The sequence below is a fragment of the Globicephala melas genome, chromosome 12 (assembly GCF_963455315.2).
Source record: "Globicephala melas chromosome 12, mGloMel1.2, whole genome shotgun sequence".
Classification (NCBI taxonomy): domain Eukaryota; kingdom Metazoa; phylum Chordata; class Mammalia; order Artiodactyla; family Delphinidae; genus Globicephala; species Globicephala melas.
In genome coordinates, this window is record NC_083325.1 from 71108892 (window position 1) to 71133590 (window position 24699).

The 24699-nt window shown below is 51.6% G+C and overlaps 1 protein-coding gene across 2 annotated transcripts in view; it reads left to right on the top strand.

Moving 5' to 3' along the window:
• The first annotated feature begins 1179 nt into the window (after positions 1 to 1179).
• The window catches only part of ADCY3 (adenylate cyclase 3), an 83186-nt gene continuing 59666 nt past the window's right edge, over positions 1180 to 24699 (top strand). The window contains exons 1-2 of one of the 2 annotated variants that reach the window (XM_030858243.2): positions 1180 to 2143; positions 2615 to 3465. In XM_030858243.2, the coding sequence (XP_030714103.1) occupies positions 2791 to 3465 (675 nt within the window). In that variant the 5' untranslated portion in view covers positions 1180 to 2143; positions 2615 to 2790. The remainder of the gene's footprint in view (positions 2144 to 2614; positions 3466 to 24699) is intronic. The other variant, XM_060309965.1, reaches the window with a different exon arrangement.

Below are 24699 nucleotides of genomic sequence, written 5' to 3' on the forward strand. Positions count from 1 at the left end.
GGACTGTGGAAGGGCAGGGAGTGGAGCAGTGAGTTCAGCAGTCAGGGCAGGAGGGGCAGGAGATCGGGGTTTTTACCAGGGGTATCTGTGTGGAACGCTCTTCCTTCACGGGATGTGTTGGGGGGAGAGGCTGGGGCATAGGTGGTGGCAGAAGGCCCAGCAGAAAACCCACAGGGCCCAGGAGCTGGGCGTGGCCTTGCCGAGTGGGGAGCCCCCCAGAACCCCAAGGGTTGGCATGTGTGCCAGGAAAAGGGGAGGGACTCACAGAAAACACAATGTGGGTGTCGCTTGTGCCCAAGCAGGCCCAAACAGTATTTATCAGCTTTTTTTCCCCTTTATTAACACATGTCCCTTTGTTAAACATAAAAATCATGCCTCCTTTAACACTGTAGAACAATTCAAAATAAATGTTTGGATTCCAAACAAACCGAAACAATGGGGAGAAATGCTGCTTTACTGAAATTACCGTCCTCCTAAATCTGATGTTGTATTCCTCACGTTTGGAAGCAAAGCCCCGACAAGTTTGGGCTGAGGCTGGCAGCTTTTCTGAATTAGTATGAGGGTTGGACAGAAACAGCTGTGATAGGATCAATTCACTGATGAATCTATTCCCTGAGGTTTGTGAGTTGACACCTGAGGTTCTGGAAGGGGCCCTCAAGGATGATCTCAAGAGGTCCAGGAGGCATCTTCATCCAGGGCCTGGATGGCTGAGTTTCTCCCTTCTCTTACCTACATCTCCTCTCCCCAGGGAGCCCATCCTCTCATGCTGCTGGCTGTCCTCAGCAACTCTTTCCCCCACATTGTTACTTTTGCTCCAAAACAACCTATCTCCCTCCTCTCCCTTTATCTAAATTCCTAAAGCCCGTGGTTGAGCTTGGCAAGATATTCTGTCAAATCCAAGGAAAGTAATTTATACTAATGTGTAAGAGACTGAACGACTTAACCATTCAAAGGAGCATTTGAGTTTTTAACAGAGTTTGTAAATTCAAAAACGCCTCAAACAGGTGGAATGTGCACAAGAGATCTTTTTGAAGCAGGTTCTCTCCCAATTCCACGTGCCTCCTGGGCCACTCCTACCCGCTTCCTTCAAGAACCAGGCTCAGCTGCGGGCCCTTCTGCGGAAAGCTGCCAGGGTGGGCGGGGACACAGGCCAGGCGCACCGGCGGGGGGAGCCGTCCGCAAACCTCAGCCCCCGCCTCTCCGAGCCCGGAAGGAAGCTGCGGCAGAGGAGGGGGCGCCCGGGATGCCCCTAGCGCGCCTCACCTGCGGGAGGGCACGTCCCGGGCTTTTATCTTCTGAGACGGGCCTGCGGGGGGATAGGCGCTGATTAACCCATCCTTCCTGCCACCGCCCACTCCGAGCTTCCACGCAGCCGTCGCCGCCAGCTCGCCGCCCGGTGTCGGAGCTTGGGGCCGCCAGGGGCCCTGCAACTCGCCCCCGCGCTCCTCCTCACGCTTCTCCTCCTTCCCCCCGCCGGGCCAGGTCTGGAGCCGGGCGCCTCACCCCCGCCCCCCCCCCCCCACTACGGACGCGCTCGTCGAGAGGGCGGCGACTGCGGGGAGAGAGGGGCGCCGCCCGCCTCCCGGGGCCTGGAGCGCGCGTGGCCCCGGAGACGCCAGCGCCGCGCGGGGACTCACTGTGCAGCGCGCAGCGCCCCGACTCGGCTAGCTCCGCTCGGCGCGCGGGCGGGCCAGAGGATGCTGGCGGGCTTCCCCGGCTTCGGCCCTCGCTCCCGCCGCGGAGGGCCCCGGGTGCGCCCCTAGCCGCGCCGTCGCGACCACTGAGGGGCCAGAGGGAGGGGGCAGGCCGCGCATGCCGGCCCCGCGAGCCGCAGCCCTAGGGGCGGGCGCCCCCGAATTTTCCAGCCTCCGTCGCCGCCGCCTCCTCCTCCTTCCTCCTGCGGCCGGGCGCCTGTGGATGCTGAGGGGCAGTCCTGCGCCTCTCCCGGCCGGATTCCCGGCCTGACGGCGGGAGAGTCGCGCCCCGGCCGGGGACCGTGGCTCTGGCGGGGCGGCGCGGCTCCGTGGGAAGCAGCCCCCGGGCGCGCTGAGCCCTCCTGTCCCCTCCCGCTGCACGCGTGACTCGGCCTCGCAGCCCGCGAGGGGACCAGCCCGGACCACGCGGCTCCCGAGTTTCTGCACAGGTAAACGGAGGGGCAGGGCCAGCCTTCCGGAGGGCAAACAGTGCCCCGAGGTGGGGAGCCTGAGTGGCCGAGGGGCTGGATGGGAAAGGAAGTAAACAGAGGAAGATTCGGGAACCCCCAGGATGGCTCTGGGTTTTTTTCTAGCATGTTTTATCTAGACCTTCTAGGGCTTGGGCCTGGAGGAGATTTATGTGAGGAAGTCAGGGACTGAGAGAGACGAGATGACCAAGGGTGCGACGGATGGAGAGGTGGCCAGGCCCGTCCATAGGCAGAGACAGGAGACGGGAGTGTTTGGGCGGACAGGACTAAGTGTGTGTGGTCGGGTGGTGGAGTGAGCATGGGGAGGCGGGAGAACGGCCCTGGTTCTGGAGCCCCTTGGAGCAAGGATTCTTTGAGGACAGCTGGAGTGGGTTGTGGAGAAAGCACAGGTAGAAAGGAAGATGGGCTTCTACTCAGTGATGTCCTTTTAAGTTCCAGATGGTCAGTGCTGCCTGTGCCGGGGAAGCCAGCTCTGTGTTCCTGCCCGAGGGGGCCGGCCGTCAGCCTGCCCCAGGTCCCCAAGAGCCCTGGTAGGTGGCCCATTCCAGAGTCCTTCCTCTGTTCACCGTCCGCTTCTCCAGAGCCAGTGGAAGCAGACACCAGCCAGGATGCCGAGGACCCAGGGCTTCTCCGATCCTGAGTACTCGGCCGAGTACTCAGCCGAGTACTCCGTCAGCCTGCCCTCTGACCCTGACCGCAGGGTGGGCCGGACCCATGAGATCTCTGTCCGGAACTCGGGATCCTGCCTGTGCCTGCCTCGCTTCATGCGGCTGACCTTCGTGCCGGAGTCCTTGGAGAACCTGTACCAGACCTACTTCAAAAGGCAGCGCCACGAGACGCTGCTGGTGCTGGTGGTATTCGCGGCCCTCTTCGACTGCTACGTGGTGGTCATGTGCGCGGTGGTCTTCTCCAGTGACAAGCTGGCTCCCCTGGCTGTGGCCGGGGTCGGGCTGGTGTTGGACATCATCCTGTTTGTGCTCTGCAAAAAGGGGCTGCTGCCCAACCGGGTCACCCGGAAAGTGGTGCCCTACCTGCTGTGGCTGCTGATAACAGCCCAGGTCTTCTCCTACCTGGGCCTGAACTTCTCCCGCGCCCATGCAGCCAGCGACACGGTGGGCTGGCAGGCCTTCTTTGTCTTCTCCTTCTTCATCACGCTGCCCCTCAGCCTCAGCCCCATCGTCATCATCTCTGTGGTCTCCTGCGTCGTGCACACGCTCGTCTTGGGGGTCACCGTGGCCCAGCAGCAGCGGGACGGGCTGAAGGGGATGCAGTTGCTGAGGGAGGTGAGTCCCACCTTTTGTCCCACCCAGCGGCTTCTCTTCCCAGCAGCTCTCAGCTGAGGTGGTACCCGTTTTGGAGATGGGGGTGGCATTGTTTTCTTTGCCCTTGAGTCAGAATGTCGGGGGGCAGGGGTCGTGGTCTGGGGTTCTCATCTGCCTGTGCAGGAAGGACCAGCTCTCCCTCAACCCCTGGTTTTGCAATAGAGCTTGTCTGTGGTTGGCCTTAGGGGTTGGAGGATTTCCGAACATTGGCCACTCTGTCACCTGTGCCCAGCCCGCGTGGGTGGCAGGAAGGCCCGCCTGGGCCTGGTCTTGAGCGAGGCAGCCTTGTGTTTGTCGTTGAGCTCTGCTGGGAAGACCTCTTGTGGGGAAAGAGGGCACCCTTGGCTTCTGGTCTCTAGCTTGTCATCGACTGGTTTCGGCGAGAGACTGAGTGTGTGGACTCAGTGCCCCTCTGTCAAATGGGGACAGAGTTGGCCTGCCTAAAGTGGTTGTTATTAAGATCAAAGGTTGTGGGTAACCTCAGATAAGGAGACGTGAAGGACTGTGTGTTTGTCGTAAATCCCACTTCTGCTGGGAGCTCAGGGTGCCCGAGCAGTCAGATGATGTAGGAAGTGGTGGTCTCCCCACAGAAGGCATGTCATGGGGATGCAAACGGGGCCAGGGTCGCCGGCCACAGTGAGGGGGTGTCTGCTGGTTCCGGAGGATGCCTTCCTGTGGAAGGGTGAAATTTTGGCCTCAGCTTAACTAATAGATAGTCTTGTGGTCCCACTGGGTGCCAAGACCCTGAGTAGTTTCTGAGGGGCTGCAGAGATCGGGAGGTGTGATTCCTGGCCTTCTGCACTTATTATCTGGTAACCTATCTGGGGGCGGGGACTCCACAGGGCTTAGAGTCAATGAGTTCCACAGCTGTGCGTCCTACCCACTACCTGCTTATTTTATATATGAGCCCAGAGATGGAGAGTGACCTCTCTAAGGCCACACAGCTAGTTGTAGCAGTCAGCGGCTGGAATGTCCATTTCTAGATTCCCATTTCAGTGCTCTTGCTACTACGTCACACTGCTACCGCCATCTTGGCCAAAGCCATTAGTCTCCTGTGATTGGGGGCTGAGTGTCCAGGGGCGCAGCAGTGCCGTTGGTGGTTGATGCAAGAAACCTGTGGGGCCGTCCCATTGCCTCCCGCTTAGTTAGATTGAAACACAGGTTTTTCTTCTGTTTTAAATTTTTCCTAGTTCTTGGACCAATATTCTTCCTGTTTTCCCATTCTGGCTCACACAGTGTCCTCTCTCACAGAAGCTTTGTGTGTTGATGCTCCAGGGGCCCAGCCCTGGGCTGGTGCACACGGATTGGTACAGGCACACAGAAAGGTCCCTTTTTCTCCCAATGCCCTGTGCGTAAAGGGTGACAGCCTGCCATTCCCCTCATGACTTCCGGCTTGTTGAACCTAAGGTTGTGCTGCTGCCAGCTGAGGGCCCTGCTGGAAGCTGTCTGGGCAAGAATGGCGAGAGGCATTCCTATCAGGAATCGGTGACAAGCACAGCTTGGGGGCAGATAGGTGGGCATGGCAGCCTCTGGGGCCTGGGATCAAACTCTGAACCCTTTCCTTTTACTGAACAGTCACTTCTAGCCCATTCCTCTCTGCCAGGGCCCCTGGACCACATGAGTTTCCCATGTGCTTTGCTGCCCATGAAGGGAGCAAATCAGAAATTTTCCCCACTGGAGCCCAAGAGGCTGAACCCTTGATTGCTGGTGTCCTTTGGGCGCTGCTAAGAAAAACTCCAAAAGATTAGGAAACAGAAAAAAAAGATAGAAAAATAAGTAAATCAAGAATAGCAATATTAGCATCCCAGGAGAGCATGACCTTGACATGGAGGCAGTGCCTTGGGTGCAGCTTTGGGACTAGATGGGGAGGGAGAGGTGACTCCCAAGGTCCATGTGGGAGCCCGAGATAGAATGCAGGAGGCCCCAGCTTTCAGTGGGCTGTGTTCCAGAAGTTTCTGAGTCACTTGTTTGGGACTAATGTGACTTTTTATATATATATATATTTTTTTATTTTTAACAATTTAAAAAATATTTATTTAGGCTGCACCAGGTCTTAGTTGCAGCATGCAGGATCTTTAGTTGCGGCATGCATGTGGGATCTAGTTCCCCCACCAGGGATCAAACTTAGGCCCCCTGCATTGGGAGCGTGGAGTCTTACCCACTGGACCATCAGGGAAGTCCCATCATGTGACTTTTTAAAAGGTGCCTGGGTTCCCAGGCCCACTCACCAAAGTCTTAAGTCACAGTGTCCCTGCATTTGGTCTCTCAGAATACGGTGGAACTCTGAGCCCCCTGTGGCCCCGTGTTGTCATGGAGAGAGCACCTAGACACAGACCCCCCGGCCATGGAATGAAGCTCGCTCACCTGCCTGCAGCTCCCCTGGTCCCCTGTTACCTCCCGGCATGGGGCACCATCAGGGATAGGAGTGGGCAGGGGCTGGAGGACAGGGATATGAGAACCGGCAACCAGACCCCATCTCCCCCCACAATCAGAGTAGCCCCAGCCCCCGGCACCTCCTTGCTTTGCTTTCTTCTGCCCATAGACTCCCTTTTTCTTTCTCTTCTCCCGTCACCTGTTGGCTCCAGTCAGGGACCCCCTTCTGGGCTGGTGGGGGGATGAACCCAGTTTCCCAGTTAGAAGCAGACACTGGATTTCTGGGGGTTTGTGAGTGCTGCTGTCACCGGCAGCACCGAAGGCACCTTTCCAGTGCCCAAGTCTTCTTCCTCTGCACCCTTCGTCCCCTCAAACCCATATTTGGCTCTGTGGGAGAAAGACAGAAGGACACAGGGGCCTCAGGGTAGCCTGAAGTGTCAGAGACAAGCCACACAGCCTGCGCTGCCTGGGTTCTTGGGAGGTAGGCAGGTCAGGGTTCCCACTGAACAGCAGGTGGAGTCCGGGGCTGTGGGATGGGGCGATGCTGGGGCTTCGTTTATCAGTGAATGGGTGGCTCTAACTGAGCAACAGGTATGGCCTCGCAGCCTTTGGGGTCTGGGACTGAAGGGCGTCAGATCATGTCGTCGGAGGCTGTGGTGGAGGAGAGCGCGGTGTGGGGTTGGAGGGAGGGAGGAGCAAGCTGCGGCCGGCAGGCCTTTCCCACATCCCTCCCCCTGCCTGGCTCCTGGCCCAGCTTGCCTTTTACTCACCCCGAGCCGCCCAAGGGGTGAGCTGATGAAGCAGGAGGGGGTGGAGGGCAGGACCAGGTAGCTGCTGATGGGGGAGGATGAAGGGGGAGATGGGAGTGGGGAGAAAATGCAGCCGAGGTAGGGAACATTCCTGCGGCCCGTGGCTGCTCCCAGGACCCTCACATGTGCCCACAGACACCTGTTAGCTTCTGACAGGGTCCTGAAAGGAATGAGACTGTGGCAAGCTAGGAGCGAGGAACCCCTGAAACATATTTTATAGCTTTATTTCACGGCAGAAAGGCTATTTAGGGGCAAAACTCTCTCTTGGAGTTACTAGCCTGTTAAGACCTTTATTCACAAATGAGAACATGACAGAGCAGTGGATGTGGGATTCCTTTCACACCTACAAATCACAGAGCAAATCATTCGCCCAGTGAATGAATATTCGGCTCCGGGGGGCTTCAGTGGGGAGGGTGTGAGGAAGCTGATGCTTCAGATGCCCTGTCTGTAGGCTGGAGCTAAAGTTCGTACACATCGTCTCAATCACTCCTGGGTGTTACTGGCTCCATTTTACAGATGAGGAAACTGAGGCTCAGGAGGACAAGAGAAGACAGAGGGGCTGGGTAACTGGGGAGGGATCACTGGTGAGTGAGATGGTGGGTGTGAGGGCAGGGGGCTTCCCTGAAAGCCTCTTTTTCTCTGGAAGCTGGCATCTGGGCCTCCTTCCTGCATCTGTGGCTGCCCCCAGATGCCTTTGCTATAAGCAGTGTTGAAGAACAGTGCCAAGAGGTGGGAGGACCTAAAATATCATAGGAAGCGCCCCTCTGTTTCACCCTGGGAATTGGTTGCAAGGGCAGGGAGAAGCCTGTGACAGAATGTTCCTGTTGGGAACGTGGCCAGGAGTGTATGAGAAGTGAGTGGGGGAAGCAGGAACGGGAGCTAGGCGGGGAGGCAGCAGCCTGGGGCTCTGAGCAGCTGAGGCGTGTGTGCAGGACACAGGCTGGGAGGGGGCAAAGCCAACCCAGTTCTTGGTCCTTTGGCCCTGGGCTCTGCCCCTGTCCCACAGATGGCTCATCCTCTACAAAAAGCGTGCAGATGGGTATCATGTAGGAACCGGGATAATAAGGAAATGCACAGAAGGGGACCAGGAGGCCATCGAATCCAGCTGCACGTGGGGGAAGAATAGTCAATTATTGAACATGTGAACAACTTTGCAGAAAGTTCCCCCCTCAGTGCTTCCCCTGGTCACATTTCTCTGGGGCCTTTTCTGATCCTTTTCTGTGTGTAAACAGGGTGTTTCCAGTCTGGCATCATCGTGCAAATGCATTTTAGGTCCCACCTTTCACCCACGTGATTTCACTGACATTTTGCCATGCACATGGGAGTCCTCGTGTTTATTATTTTAAATCAACACTTTGTCATCAGCCGGGTTTTTCCGGAGAGGGCCGCGTCAGTGGGGCCAGGTCCAGGCACCAGTCTCCATGCCAAGGTCTGGTGAAATCTCCAAGAGGCAGAATTGCTAGGACTCCAGGTTATTCTGCAATTTCTTCATCAATGTGCAGTGAATCCCAGTAGGGTGCTTCAACCCTGAATAAACCTTTAGCCAACCCCCAGCTGTCCCCTCATGAACATATGTACTCGTGATGATCTGCTTTACCGCGGGTACAGTCCTGACCGACGCTCAGACGTGTGAGCTCAGAGGTAACCCCTAGGTGGAAACCCAGCGAACATGGGGATGGACAAGGTACTCAGTGTGCTGAACTCTTGCTGTATTTCAGTCAAGTATTTTCCAGCAAGAGGTAGAAAGTATTTCCTTTTTACAGATGGGGAAACTGAAATGTGTGATGAGTGAAATGGCTTGTCCGGAGCCACATAGCTAGAAGGTAGAGGAGCAGGGTTCGAATCTAGGTCAGTGGGATTCCAGAGTTCCTTCTCTTCTGCAGTCATAAAAGATCTTCCCTAAGAGTCTGTTGAGATACAGTTCCAACAGGATTGGGTCTTTAGTTTCTCCACCCACAACCATGAGAAGGAACAACATGGGGGTTGAGGAGGTGTTTCTAGGGGCAGAAGTATTGCCACTGATCAAGGAGCAGAGCTGTCTGGGGGTTCCGTGTTGCAGCCGACATTCCTTATGCCCCTTTAGGAGGCATTGTTACATTACAGGACATTGTAGTCACCAATATCTGTAATCATGACGCCCACTTCAAGAGAATATTAAATTACAGTCAGTATAAAGTGAGGTCTAATACTGCATTCTAAAAACGTTTTTGTCAGAAATGGATAAGAACACATTTGGACAAATAAGGATTACATTTGGGCTCTCTAGGAACTTCACTATTGTGGGTTGGCCCGTTTCTCAGTGGCGTTACTGCACATGTATTCCTTCATTTACCCTGTTTCAGTTATCCGTGGTTATATAACATATAACCTCAAAATTTAAAGCAATAACAACTGTTCTTGGCTTAAAACAATAACAGTTTATCTCATGATTCTCTGGGTTGACCGTGCTGAGCTGGATGCTTCTCTGCCTCACGTGGCACTGGCCGAGGTCACTGACTTGGCTGCCTGGACTGTTTCATTCATTGCCGGCATTCAGCTGACAGCTTTGTTGGCAAGCTCTAAGAAGGCCTTACTCACATGTCTAAAGCCGTCGAGCTTCTCCAGTGACCCCTCCAAGTGGTTAGCTTGGGCTTCCTCACAGCATGGTGGAGCATGGTGGTGTCTGGGAGACAGTGGTAGCTCTCAGAGATTTTAAAGGCTAGACCCATCACTATTGGTCAAAGCACATCACAGGGGTAACCCAGGTGCAAGATAAGGGGAAATTGATTCTACGCCTTGGCATGAGGGTGATATGTACATACAGGGAAGGAAGGAATGGAGGGCAGCCGTCTTCTGAGGCTGTTTACTAAACCAGGTGGCACGTGGTGGATGTTGGGGAGAAGAGATGAAGAGAGCCATGAGTCTGGCTGGGGTACCACAGGATGCCTCAGAAGTGAGAAATGTGGTCCACTGTATAGTTGGCTGTACAGTCAGCCCTCTGTATCTGTGAATGTGAAACCTGCAGATATGGAGGGCCAACTGTCTTCGTTGTACTATGCCATTTTATATATGCCATTGGTATCCACGGAGGCCCCTAGAACCAGTCTTCTCCAGATACTGAGAGATGACTGTATATAACTTTTTGAAGGTATTGGTTCTCTATGAGAGCCAATCCATCATTTCTAAGATTTTTCAGAAAGTTAGAAACTGCATTGCACATGAAAAGATGATGGCTCGTGGTTCACCTGCATGGGCTTTGCCTTACCTTACCTTCAGAAGAAGAATTTTTTTCTTAACTTTTCCAACACGCATACCCTCTCTGTCCAGGGTACTGCACTAGGTTACGGGGAGGCACACCTGCCTCTAGTCACGACCCCAGCACCAGTGCCGGACCTTTCTGTCCACATGTCAGCTAGATGGGCAGCCTGGCTCTGGCGTTTGTATTCCTTTCCCAGGAGGTGGGAATTTGCCAGTGTGCATCCTTCAGAAACATGTCGAATTTGTCTTCCTAGCAGGTTGTTGTTTGCCTCAAGGAGAGTAAGACCAATAGTACAGGCCCTCTGCAGCCCCTTGCAGTGCCTTGGTCCTGACTGTCACTCTATAAATGTTTGTTGAATAAATACCTTCCTGCTTTGCTTTTATCTTTACTTCCTTCCTCATCAACTCTGGTTGACAGTTTGATAAATTTTTGGTTAGATCCAGGCTAGGGAAATGTTCTGGTACTAACCTAAGTGATTAGAGAATGATGTTTTTAAAGCAAGACTTATATAACTCTTCAAGAGTGCTAATCAGTACTCCTTTGCCACTTCTTTTTTTTTTTTTTTTTTTTTTGCGGTACGCGGGCCTCTCACTGTTGTGGCCTCTCCTGTTGCGGAGCACAGGCTCCAGACGCGCAGGCTCAGCGGCCATGGCCCACGGGCCCAGCTGCTCCACGGCATGTGGGATCTTCCTGGACTGGGGCACGAACCCGTGTCCCCTGCATTGGCAGGCGGACTCTGAACCACTGCGCCACCAGGGAAGCCTTGCAATCATCATTTTTAATGGCTGCATAATATGATGTTGGCTAAATGTACCATAATTAACTCAACTGTTCCTTTTCTGTAGGGCATTTGGTTACTCTTAATTTATTAATTTTATGTATTTATCATCTATATTTCATTTACTTATTATTATTTGTATGTAATACTAGCAGGCCCATGGCCTCTCTCCTGTCCCCTCCTGGTGATTTTATATCTAATGCTCCTTCCTTCCTCTGATCACGGTTTCAGCTGTTTCTCCCAGCAAAATTCCTCTTTGTGGTTCTGAAGAAATTTGCTTTGATTAGTAATGAAACCTTGTCTTCCCCTTTCCCGTTCCTCTCTTCAAGAGCACTTTCTTTGTTGTAAACAGAAAAGAAAATGACACGTTTCAGAAGAAATCCCACCTCACGCTTTACCCCCATTCAAAACCCCAGCGTAAGCAGACTGGATTGGAACCCTGGCGGGATTTCCGTGGTTGTGGGTTGTGTTCCGCGTCATTTTAGGGCTGGTCCCCATGAAATGTAACGTGGGGCCAGCTGAGTCAGAGCTGGCAGCGTCAGGCTGGGCAGCCACCTTTCCAGGCCAGAGTCGGCCCTAGGTGGGCTCCTCGGCTGCACCTGGAAGGCTGAGTTTTTCACCCAAGGGGACCAGGCCCTGGGGCATTGATCCCCCTGGGTCTCATTCTTAAGAGACTGACCCCTAAGCCCAAGGCTTAGTCACCGACCTGCTGGTGGTAGGTGGCCCTTCCCACCCTCCCAGGAAGGGGAATACTCTGTTACTTGGCACAGATTTTCTGCAAATTCCTAAGAAACCACATCACTAATTTCCTGGAGGGGGATCTGAGCAAAGGGCATTGCCTGGTGCTGGGGGGCGGTCATCTTCCCAGGCTGGGGCTGGGAGCTGCCCCCTGCCGCCCCCGGGCTCGTTTCCCAGCACTGGGCGACGCTGTCAGCTAGACACAGCTTCCCCCAGATTGCCAGAAGAGTGCCACAGTTTCTCACCTGTCAGCACTCTGTTTTCTAAACTCCTACACATGATTACAGTTTATCTTTCATCGTGCGGTATTGAGCACTCTGGAAGACACATTAATCCCCCTTCCCTAAATTGGGGTTGCAGTTGTGAATATTATATTGCCCATCTCTGGGGACAGATCTGGGACACTGCCTCTTTATTTCAGTAAAGGGCCCAATGTAGGTGGTTACTTTAGGGAACCACCATGTCCTGTCCCTTCAGTGTCCTGTCTCAGACCAACTGACCTCTACATTTTAAACTAACCCAGGGGCCTCAGAAGCCTGACCCGTGGGTGGGCTTTTCTGCTTCGGGAATCTGAGAGCCCTGGCTTCATAGTCATTGACTTGGTTTACTTCCTGGCTCCCCCCACTTACCAGCTGGGGAATCCTGTGTACATTATTCAGTCTAAGTCTAGTTTCTGCTCTGTGAAGTGGCCTAATAACACCTCCTTCGCTGGGTTAGTGTAGGGATGAAACACACACTAGCGATGAAAACATGTCCTTTTGGTTGGTGCAGGCCCGGATACACAGCTGGCGCTAGAAAAATGCTTGTTGCTTTGGCTGTCGCTGTCGTTAGTATTAGTGGCTCTGATGGAGAAGAATGTTTAAAAAGCTGGGGCCAACCCCAAGGGAGGGAAGAGCAGCTCCATGCTCTGGATGTCTGCAGGGCACCTGGATTGGGTCATCAGACACTCATCACCCCATTATTTATTTATCAATTTTTTTGCTGGGCCACCATTTTTCTTGTTGTTGTCTTAGAAACGAGACGCATGCTTTTCAGTTGAAGTTCCCTGTGAGGACAAAGAATTCTGTACTTTTGATGCAGGGTTGTTGGTTTGCATCACAGCCGTGGCTTTTCACTTAATATCTTTTTCCTTTATTCCTTCTTTTTGGAGGAATCAGTTAAGATTAGTAGCAGGAGACGTAGAGAATGGACTTGAGGACACGGGGAGGGGGAAGGGTAAGCTGGGACGAGGTGAGAGAGTGGCATGGACATATATACACTACCAAATGTAAAACAGATAGCTAGTGGGAAGCAGCCGCATAGCACAGGGAGATCAGCTCGGTGCTTTGTGACCACGTAGAGGGGTGGGACGGGGAGAGTGGAAGGGAGACGCAAAAGGGAGGGGATATGGGGATATATGTATACATATAGCTGATTCACTTTATTGTACAGCAGAGACTAACACAATGTTGTAAAGCAATTATACTCCAATAAAGATGTTTAAAAAAAAATTTAGTGGCAGGTGGGGGAGACAGGGAAGGAAGTCTCTGGAATGATTTGGACTGGAGGAGTGTCAAACCTGCTCTTCCATTAGGTTGAATGCTTGAGCTGTGTGGAGCTTGTTCCCTTTATTGCGAATAAAGGGGACACAGGGCTGTGGGGTGTCCCCGTTGCTCCTGGGTGGCCTCATTTTGTTCGTTTTCACGCACACCTCATGACACTTATTTAGCGGTAGAAAAGATCGTGGAGCTCACAGTTCAATTTACAGGGGTAATAAAGTGCCCAGGATAGAGTGAAGATGCAGTGTGGTTGGTGTCAAGCCCAAGCCTTCTAGGTCCAAATGCAGTGCAAGTCCTCTAATCTGATGAGATTGAGACAGGTGGTTGGTCAGTTAATGCAAAAAGTTAAATTATTGTGATAGTGGTCACACAGCTGTGTGTCAGAACACATAATGATACACCAAAGAGAGTGAATTTTACTGTATGTGGAAAAAAAGGGAGTAAAAACAAAGCTAGATGGTGGTAAGCACCGGTGGTCATTGGATGACCTTGACACATTGTGTGTGTAAGAGCCATGATGCCTTCGACACTGTGGGGCGAGGGGGGGTTTGGATGGGGCACAAAGAACATTCTGAGGTGAAGGAAGCATTCCCTGTGGTGATTGTGGATGTAGTCACACAGCTGTGTGAATTTGTCAACACTCATCAAAATATACATTTTATTATCTACTATTATTATTATTAAGCCGTGCCACGTGGCTTGGGGGATCTCAGTTCCCCAACCAGGGATTGAAGCCCGGCCCCCTGCGGTGGAAGTGCAGAGTCCTAACCACTGGACTGCCAGGGAATTCCCAAAATACACATTTTACACGGGTGCTCTTTATTGTATGCAAACTATAACTCAACAAAGTAGATTTTTAAAAGTCAGTAGAATCCAGCAATCACAAAAAATTGCACATAAATATATACATTTATATGCATTTAAAATAGCTTATTTCAGTTGAAAACATTTAGCTGCTTTTGTGGAAAGGAAAAATCTTTCCTTCGCATCTGGGTGCTCTTGTTGGTGTTCCTTGAGGCCTTTTGTAGCTAAGATGTGTCCTCTGTAATTTCTAGTTTCCTTAAAGTGGAGGGAGGATTAAAAGTCACTTGGAAATAATCTAGGTACAGAATCCTAGATTTTTATGACTTTTTTTGGGGGGGCTAAATTTTTGCAGTTTTGCCCACGTCTAATTCAGCAGCAGTTTCTATTAGCTACTTACATTTATTCAGGAACTTCCAAAATGTTCACTTTACTTTTCTTAGAAATAACAACTGTCTTTCATACTCATATTTTATCTGTTTAGGTTCTTCAGTAAGTTATGTAAATGTAATACCAAAAAACAACTGACATAAGCAGGTTTGGGACTAAACACAACTGACTTTTGGGAGACACTCCAGAAGTCGGAGCAGATGTGCAGGAAAGTTTTGGAGAGGATCCTGCCAGCTGTGCGTGTAAGGTCAGCAGGTTTTACAGAGGGTGGATAAGCTTTGCTCCTGGCCCTCCTACTGGAGCCCCATCCTGCCCCCTCTTAGCATCTGGTCCTGGTTCTAGTTTATCCAGAGGAAGTGCACACGTCTGCCTCTTGTTCTCTACCCAGCAGCCCTCCTAATATTTGAGTTCAGCCATCTTGTTCTCTCTCTGTCTCCTCTTCAGCCTAACCCATTGAACTTTTTCAAGAAGTCCTCAGGTGACATTTCCGGACCTTACATCGTGCTAGCACTTCTCTTTGGCTGCAAACTGAAACGTGGTGCTTGGGGTGCCTTCTCCCCCCTTTTTTTTTTTTTTTTTGCGGTACGCGGACCTCTTACTGCTGTGGCCTCTCCCGTTGCGGAGCACAGGCTCCGGACGTGCAGGCTCAGCGGCCTTGGCTCACGGGCCCAGCCGCTCTGTGGCATGTGGGATCCTCCCGGACTGGGGCACGAACCCGCGTCCACTGCATCGGCAGGCAGACTCTCAACCACTGTGCCACCAGGGAAGTCCACCTTCTTCCGTTTTACACGCATTTCCCCCTGCCTGCTCTAAGAACCCTGCCCATCTTGCCTTGTCGCAGGACACAAATGCTAGAGGTAAAATTCTACAGCTGTAATTTGAGGTTTGGTGGGGAGGGTGGTCTCCACTCCTGGAAAATTTAGGCATCAGGTCTTAATAAAAGAATTATAGTCCACGTGAAAATTGAAGTTAATATAGAGGAGCCCACTGCTGTTTAGATGGCAGGACAGCTCTCCAGAGACTGACGGAATGTTCCCGGCCTGGCAGGGTGTGCTGTTTAAGGGATTGGGGCGACTGAGGAACTGTTTGTTCCCAGGGACCGTTCCGCTGGAACTGCTGCTCGGGGCTGGAGGTATGTTTGCCTCCCTGGGCTGCCCTCTGACCACGGCCGTGTCCCTCTGCAGCCTGCACGCCCCCTATACCTCTCCCTTTCCCACTGCTTCTCTGTTCCTGTCGCCCTGCCGGAGCAATAAAGATCAGCACGATTATCAGGTTACCCAGAATCTGACCCGTCCTCTTCTTTGTCTGCCCTCTTCTTTTCCTACAGGGATACTGTGTTTGTTGTTGATTACTTAGGATGTATAATTGCATGTGTGTGCCTGTTGATGGACATCTATTGTCCTTCTGTCTACAAATTTATCTTTTCACTCAGCCAAACACGTATGGTCTGGACACATGTTTACACAAGTTCCTGGGGATACAGAGACAGTAACCTCGGGTCCTGCCTACAAGGGAGGCCCAGCTTGGTTTATTTACATTTTTTTAAAAAATAAATATTTATTTTTGGCTGCATTGGGTCTTCACTGCTGCGCACGGGCTTTCTCTAGTTGCGGTGAGCCAGGGCTACTCTTTGTTGCAGTGCACAGGCTTCTCATTGTGGTGGCTTCTCTTGTTGCGGAACACGGGCTCTAGGTGCGTGGGCTTCTGTAGTTGTGGCATGCAGGCTCAGTAGTTGTGGCTTGCTGGCTCTAGAACGCAGGCTCAGTAGTTGCAGTGCACGGGCTTATTTGCTCCGCGGCATGTGGGCATGTGGGATCTTCCTGGACCAGGGCTCGAACCCGTGTCCCTTGCATTGCCAGGATGATTCTTTTTTTTTTTTTTTGAAGGCGGATTCTTAATTACTGTGCCACTAGGGAAGTCCTGGTTTATTTACTTTCTTTAAAAAAAAATAAAAAAGAATCATCTGGATATGGACCTGGCGCAGAGCAGTCCCTCCATAAATAGTTGTTGAATGTTGATGCATGAATTTTTAGTAAGCTGAATCGCATGAAATGGCCAATAGCCAACCACTTTCAACGTGCAAACAATGGCAATTTCACTTCATATGGTTCTGTTTAATATAAAAGTAATAGATGTGCTCATTGTGGAAAGCCTGGGAAATACTAAGTAGTACGGGAAAATATTACCCATGATATTATCTTTCAAGGATACCTACTGTTAACATTGGGTCCCTTTTTACAGATCGATAGATGTGACGATTGATTTTTTTCTATATCATGTGTTGTGCTTATTGTAAGAAATAATTCAACCGAGGCAGAAGTACGAAGCATAAAAGTAGAAGCCCCCCTTTCCTCTGCCGCCCCCCCCACCCTAGGCAGCCGTTGCCAAGTGTGTGGTGGGTATACTTCCAGAGAGCATTCTGTGAATTTGCATTGTTATGTGATATGTGTACATTTAGGATTGAGAGGTTGTGTATGTAAGTTTCGGCAGATCAGCGAAGCAAACCTGTCAGCGCTAACGTCCACACATTCCTCTCCGGTAGCTGGTGTCCCCCTCGAGGTGGTGACGTGTCCCCATGAACTGAAGCCCTTCCCTCCTTCAGCCAGGGGCCCCCACATGGGGTCCACTCTGGTGGCCCCTCGCGTGCACCTGCAGCCGCTCCTCTAGCTGAGAGGAAGCGTCGTCGTATCCACGTACCCACCGAGTGCTGACATCCTTTGTGTTTGTGACTTTGCCTGTTTTATCACCAACTCTTCAGTGAACAGGAGTGGAGCTCAAACTCTGCCCCTGTGGGCGCAGGTCTCAGGAAAACCATTTGATGTTGCTGAGCTTGGTTTCCTCCTCGGTAAGTGAGGAGAATAGGGGGTGGGAGCCCCGTGAGCACGAGCCAGCCGCCAGGCCGGGTGCTGGGCTCCAGCGGCTGGATCTGCCTCTTCCAGCTCTGAGATCTTGGTCACCTTGCTTAGTCCTCTCTGGGCCTTCGTTACTAAATCTCTCAACGAGCTAATAAAGCTCCTAGACTAGTGCTCACTTCATGATCTTGCCGTGCTGGTGATACGCACTCGCTCCTCCAGGGTTGTGGCCAAGGTTGTAATGAGAGGATGAGTGGAAGCGCTTTGTAAACCACAGAGCCCCATTCAGATGCAGGTGTTACTATGATGATATGCTTATCTGTCACTGTGTAAAACCCCAGACCGTATCCCTGTTGGGAGGTGCCAAACTGCACTGTGCTTGAGTGGTGTTTACAGATCTGGAGGGCTTGGGGTTTGCACCTAAGAGGATCTCGTTCCTGCTGCTTTCTGCCCCTGCTGCCCATACTGCTTATGCCAGGAGGGGTGGCCTCGGAGATATTACTGAGCGTTTCCAGAGGGGATGCTGAGGCCCAGAGGGGAAGTGACTTGCCTGAGGCCCCACAGACAGTCTCAGTGCCTCTGTCTGTAGCCTTGGTCTCCTGGCCCCTAGGCCAGTACTCTTCTGACCCCTCAAAGAGGGCACTCTGTGCTCCACTGTGCCCCACTGTGCGCTGGGGCAGGGACCCCGTGACAGGAGCAGGAAGCAGGCAGGAGATGGAGAGTCTGTTCCTAAGTAGCCAGAGTGGCTCTGCTTCGGGAACTTATGTGGAGACGGGAGCGTCCAAGGCGGGTGGCTGGGAGGGGTAGGTGGGCATTGCAGGCAGGTGACATTGGGGTAATGGAGTGAAAGGAGTGAGTGAGGGGCCATTGGGGTGGTAGGAGGAAGTTGTTCAGGTAGGAGGCTGTTGAGCATGTGGTTGTGTGGGGAGAATGAGAGGTGGAGATGGAAGGAGCGCAGGTCACCTGGTGTGGGCGTGTTTGAAGGGATGGTGTGGCGTTCTGGGCCATTGAAAGACTTTCCAGTGTAAAACTGGGATGGCCTCAGGCTTCTTGTCTTCTGCTGGTGAGCTGCTCTTCGTTGCGTGGTCCATTTTGCTTTTGTTCTTCTAATTTTGGGAATTCTGTTTGCTTTCTTGGGGCCTCCCACACCTTACCAGGCCAGGGATCTCTCCCCAGAGACCTGGATCCAAGAGCTGAGTTGCTTCCTGGATCATGATTGCCTACTCCTGCCCCCCTGGTTTTATAAGGACGTCGGAAGCTGGAATGTTTTTTTTCCAGCTCTTGAGAGCTACATTGAGAGACTGGTCTGAGAGTGAAGATCCTTGGAGGATGTTTCCTCTGGCTCAGTATAATTGACTTAATCTGCTGTGTGTCTCATTTTTCCCTTTGGAAAAAGGAGAGATGCTGCCTGACTCACTCTTTCCTAAAATACCGTGTGCTCAACTTCTTCCTCAGCAAAGTCTCGCATAGGCGCATTTTGACAGAACATCGCTCTTACTCCCATCACAGGGTCCAATAGCTTTCTTTCTTTTGGGTCTAAGGGTGGGACTCATCCCAAAATCACTTGACAGGATGTCCGCAAGCTCTCAAGGAGCCACTGTGACAGACAAGACCTGTGAGAGTACAGAGAAAAGGCATCATTCTGTCTTGCTTGGGAAAGTTCTCACGGAGGAGGCAGTACTGAGGTGTGCCATGAAGGGGAAATTAGATTTTGAGCCCTGGATTGGTAAGGGGCAGAGACAGTTGCTGGTGGGCAGTGGTGTGAGGATGCACACACACACACACACACACACACACACACACAGAACTTTTGACTGCAGAATTGGGTGTATGAGATAGTAAAAGAGAAGGCTGGAAGGCAGTTTGGGATCTCAAGTGGATGACCTAGAAAGCGATTTGAGATTGCTTTGACTACATTCTGTAGGCAGTGCGAGCAGCAGAGTCCCAGAAGAAGAACAGAGAGAAGACAGAAAAAGCATTTTTCTAATAGTGAAAAAATTTCCAAATTTGATGAAAACTCTAAACCCACAGTTCAAGAAGCTCAAAATAACTCAGATAAATATAAAGAGTAAAAATAAAGAGAATCCTACCAAGGCACATCATCATCAAGTTGCTTAATACTAGTAGTTAAGGAGAAACTCATAAAAACAACCGGAAAGAAAGAAAAAAAAGACACATTACATAGAGGAACAGAGATAAGAATGATTGTAGATGTCTAGCCAGAAATTATTCAGGGCAGAAGACAATAGAACTGAAAAATAGGTCAATCTATAATTCTATACCCAATGTCCTTCAAAAAATGAAAGTGAAGTGAAGCCTTTTTTGTAGACGAATTAAAGTGGAGAGAATTCATCACCAGCTGACCTGCACCACAAAAAGTATTAATGAAAATTTTTCGAGCAGAAGAAAAATGATACTAAATAGAAATTTGGACTGCACAGAAGAATGAATAGGCCTCTAAATAGTAAATCTGTGGGAAAATGAAAGTTATTTTTTCTCATTTTTAATCTCTTTTTAAAAGACTAAAGCAAAAATATAAATGATGTACTGTGGAGTTTATAACATAGAAGAATAATGTATGACAACAATAGAACAAAAGACAGGCAAGAAATGAACATATACTCTTATACTATATGTAAAGTAGTAATATTTGAAGTAGACTATATTAAGTTGAAGATGCATATAGGCATAGCTCATTTTATTGTACTTTGCTTTATTGCGGTTCTCAGACATTGTGTGTTTTACAGACTGAAGGTTTGTGGCAACTCTACGTTAAGCAAGTCTGTTGGCACCATTTTCCTGGCAGCATTTGCTCACTTTATGTCTCTGTGTCACATTTTGGTAACTTTTGCAATATACCAGGGCCCCTGATTTAGAGGACTTGCTAAGGAATGATAATTAGGAACTTGTCTGGCTCCAGAGCTGTTGTTCATTGCATGGTGTCACTCTGCCTCCCGGGTAGGGGCTGGAGGAGGACTTGTTGACGAATGGTTCAAGGTTTACTGGTGTCCCCACACAGCAGGCAGAGCACTGTGGGCTCGGAAAGTACTTGATAAGTATGGTCTGGGCAGTTGGCTCTCGCAGCTGCTGGCATTGCCACAAGGGGCTTCCCAATAGGGATTGGGCAGAGGGACAGGAGCGGGACTGAGCCCTTCAGCTGGGAGCAGGGTCCTGGGATGGAGCTGCATCAGCAGCCTTGCAGCCCGGCCGGCACGCAGTGGACTCGGGGAGAGCTGACGGGCAATAGGGGAGGGCCGTGGCAGCGGGAAAACAGTTGAGAGCCATAGGGAGGGACAATGGGAGTTCATATCAGGATGAACTTTATAGGACAGCGCCAAGGGACACAGAATCGTATTTAAATAGTAAAATGCAGCAATCAGGTTACAGGACTGGTGGCGTTGGAATCTCCTGGGTGGGGGAGGAGCGCTTTTCAGAAGGCAGATTCCTGGCCCTCCACCAAATATACGAAAGCAGAATGTCTGAGGGTAGAACCTTAGAACAGGTTTGGGAGCCGTTGGTACTTACCGCCTTCCCAGGTGTTGAGAAGACGTATTGAAGGAGATGAAGAGAGCTGGAGAATTGGGAACAAAGTTTTGTGGTGATTCTGGGAATTTATCATACACCTAATCATAATAACCAACACTTATTAAGACTTGCTGTGTGCCCAGCACAGTACCGTGCCAGGTGCGTTACATCATCGTCTTCACAAATTCTCAAACCCACCCTGAGGTAGGAATCGTGTTATTCTCATTTCATAGAGGAGGGAGCAAGCTTAGAGCAGTGGTTACATCTCCCAAGGCCACAGCCAGTGGTGGTAGAGTTGGAATTCAAGCCCAGTTTCTAACTGCTGTGTTTTACTGTCCCTGAGTGTTTACCTTACTGAGAGATGGCGTGTGTGTGTGTGTGTGTGTGTGTGTGTGTGTGTGTGTGTGTGTGTGTTAATTGGGAAGGGTAGGGACAGATGGTTCTCGGGGGCCCATAGAGGAAGTATGCCACAGGAAGTGTGGTGCCGGCCGTGAGCTGGGAGAGACTCGGATGCCCTTGTGGGCAGACCACTGGTGATGCTGATATGGGCCTCAGTCCTCCACTCAGGTGGGGAGAAGATCTGGTCTCTTACGTGTCAAAAGTGTAAGGCCGGGCTTCCCTGGTGGTGCAGTGGTTGAGAGTCCGCCTGCTGATGCAGGGGACACGGGTTCGTGCCCCGGTCCGGGAAGATCCCACATGGCACGGGGTGGCTGGGCCCGTGAGCCATGGCCACTGAGCCTGTGCGTCCGGAGCCTGTGCTCCACAACGGGAGAGGCCACAACAGTGAGAGGCCCGCGCAACGCAAAAAAAAAAAAAAAAAGTGTAAGGCCGATTAGTGGGGAAATTAGGCAAAAACCAAAGGGAAATATTTTTAAAGTCGGGAACTTCTCCGGAAGCCAGGGGATGGTTTTAGAGCTCTTTTGGAAACCTGGGTTATGTGTGTTCCCAGGGTGAGAAAATCCCTGCCAGCTGGGTGGCCGGTCTCTGAGGGAAAGGACGGGGGTAGCACTCACGGGTGGACAAAGCATTTGAGGAAAGAGGAAGAAAACCAGGTCCAAAGAACTTAGACCAAGTGAGCTGTGTACATTGTTTGTAAGGGACCTCGAGGGCGATGGCGAGAGGCCCTCTATGCCAGCAGCGATTACTCTGTGTGGAACCATCGCGACTGACTGCAGCCACCTTGCCCCTGCCTTTCCCCAGGGAAGGCTCATTAGTGAGAGGAGATGGTTATTCTGTGGGGATAACCCGAACCAGCTCCAGTTTACGTGAGGGGGCCTCCTTTGCACGTGTTGGCACTGAACGATGAGTGACAGACGATTGGCTGGGCAGCTCTGGGCGGGGGCGTCTCCCTTCACTCCTGGTGGTTCCAAATCCCCGCCCTTCGCCGAGCAGAGCGGGAGGGGGTGGGGGCGAGGCCCTCGGGTGCTGCGCCCGGATCTTGTTTGAAGGCTGTCGGAAGGTTTATCTTCGCAGCTGGCCCTTTGAGAAGTTTGGCAGGAGGCGAGGTGTGTCCCGTAGAAACAGGTGCCCAGGGGAGGTTCTCAGCGGCTCTGGGGCGGGGCTCCCCACCACGGGGTGTTTACTGAGGGCCTCTGAGTGCAAGGAGGGAGTTTCCGTGAAGAGGAGTCTCTGTTTCTAAGGGTCCCCGGGGGCTTCCCTGGTGGCGCAGTGGTTAAGAATCCGCCTGCCAACGCAGGGGACACGGGTTCGAGCCCTGGTCCGGGAAGATCCCACATGCCGCGGAGCAACTGAGCCTGTGCGCCACAACTACTGAGCCTGCGCTCTAGAGCCCGCGAGCCACAGCTACTGAAGCCCGCCCGCCTAGAGCCCGTGATCCGCAACAAGAGAAGCCACCGCAATGAGAAGCCCGCGCACCACAACAAAGAGTAGCCCCCGCTCGCCGCAACTAGAAAAAGCCTGTGCACAGCAATGAAGACCCAACGCAGCCAAAATAAATAAATTAAAAAAAAAAAAAAGATGTTAAGGGTCCCCAGGTCTGCTGACGGTCAGGGTGTTCCAAGCGAGTGGATGGAACAGTAGAAACTTCAGATGGTGCCCCTTGTCTTTCTTGCCTCTACAGAGAGATTAGCTGCAGAAAGATGAGGCAAAAAGAAGAAAAGAGAAATTGTCCTAAATCTCCCTCCCTTACACGGTAACCACTGTTGATGTTTTGTTGTTTCTGCTCCTGCCCTGTGTCATTTCTACTCTGAAAATGAGAGCAGAGTGTGGCTGTGTATTTAAACTTTTTTTTTTTTCTCTTAATGACTTACCTTGCACTTATTTCCTCGTTAAGAAACTAGAGGAGAAACACGAGGAGAGTGTGATAGCTCAGGGGCGGGGCCCTCCGGGAAGGCTTTGCGGAGCAGGCAGGGTTTAGCTAGATCTTGAGGGAAGGGCTGAAGGTGATGGGGGATACAGTCGGGGGCCAGTTCAGGTGGGGTGCTTCTCACGTTGGAGGATGCAGGGGTGTGCTTGTCTACGACTAGGGTGTCCTTGAGGCCTCAGGATAACTATGGCATCGGTGTTGATATCCTCTCTGCCCATCTTCCTCTGCCCTTCTCTCCTCACCTTTTGCCTTTCCTCCCTCTCTTCCTTCATCCTCTCCCTCCTTCCCCCACTATTCATTCCTTCACCCAGTAGTCACTGGGCACCTCCTATGTGCCAGGTGTTTGTCCAGTGCTGGCTACACAGTGGTGATTGGAACACATCTTGTCCCCACCCTAGCAGAGCGTGTAATATAACAGACAGACACATGTGTTTTACTGAAAGGCAAACATTTTAAGACGTTTAAAAATAGTAATACAGGGACTTCCTTGGCAGTCCAGTGGTTAGGACTCCGAGCTTCCACTGACGGGTGTGCGGGTTTGATCCCTGGTCGGGGAGCTGAGATCCCATGTGCCACACGGTGTGACCAAAAAAAAAAAAAAAAATAGTAATTACAAGCATGGATTTTTATGGAATAGAATGCAAAAGCCACGTGCCCCAGCAAGGGGAGAGGTGAAGCTTCCTCTCCACGTACTTCAGTGGAAAAGTTTGAGGGCCCTCGGAGTGTGGGCTGCAACATATGCTGAGGTCAGGAGTGCCTGCTGGGTGATAACGCTGGGGACATCACCTTGGCTAAAGCAGATGGTTTACATCAGGGGACTGTGGGTGATATTTAGAAAAGGTCACAGCGGCCAGAGTATGTAGGACCTCGAATGCCAGAATGAGGATTTTGAACTTTACTTTTCGGAAAATTGTCAGCTCTTGAGGTGTTTTGAGCAGGTGGTGGAACTTGCAAAAAGCTAAGTTTGGAAGATTAACCTGATACCAGGGGGTGGGTTAACAGGACCAGAGAGGGGCCAGGGAAATGAGTCTGTGCCCAGGCTTGTGGGAGGTGAGGGTTTGGGCCAGGTGATGGCAAGAGGAGGTCGATGAGGAAGACCCAGAAAGACCAGATGGAATGAATGACCCACTGGAGGTGCAGAAAGGAGCACCAGTGACAGGGAGAACAGTCAGTCAACAAAGGGTTACTTCAGACATATGCAAGCCTGGGTGCTAATTATCTGAGGTGCACAGTCGGGTGAGTTCTGGTCCCCAACCCTTGGCAGGCAGAAATGGGACCTTCAGCTCGGGGATGGTTGGGGAGACTGTGACAGACTTGGGTGTTCCCACTGACCATGGGCTACACATATATAGTCACCTGGGAGGTTTTTAACGGTGCCGTGTCTGGGCCTCAGGTTTCACTGTTTTGGGATGCTGCCCGGGCATGGCCCCCAGGGGATTCTCAGGTGGTGCAGGGCTGGGAGCCCCTGAGGGAGGGGGAGGGGAGCCCACTCAGGTGGAGCTAATTCAAGACACTTGAGGCTGAAGAGATTTAGGAGTGGTGATAGTTTGCCAGGGCTTGAGGCTCAGATTGTGGAATTTGGAAGTTTTTGTTTGTCATGTGACCAAGACAGTGCATGGAGAGGACCGGGCTGTGGAGTGTCTGATGCGAGTGTGTACTAACTCTACCAAGAGCAGGGAGATGGGGGGCAGTGGGAGACAGGGTTGGGACAGTCAGAAGGAAACTTGGAAAATGACTTAAGATCTGAATTGAAAACCAGGGAACTGAATTAACTGTAGGACACATGAAACAGGGTGAACAGATGGAAAACATCTCAGTGGATGTGGC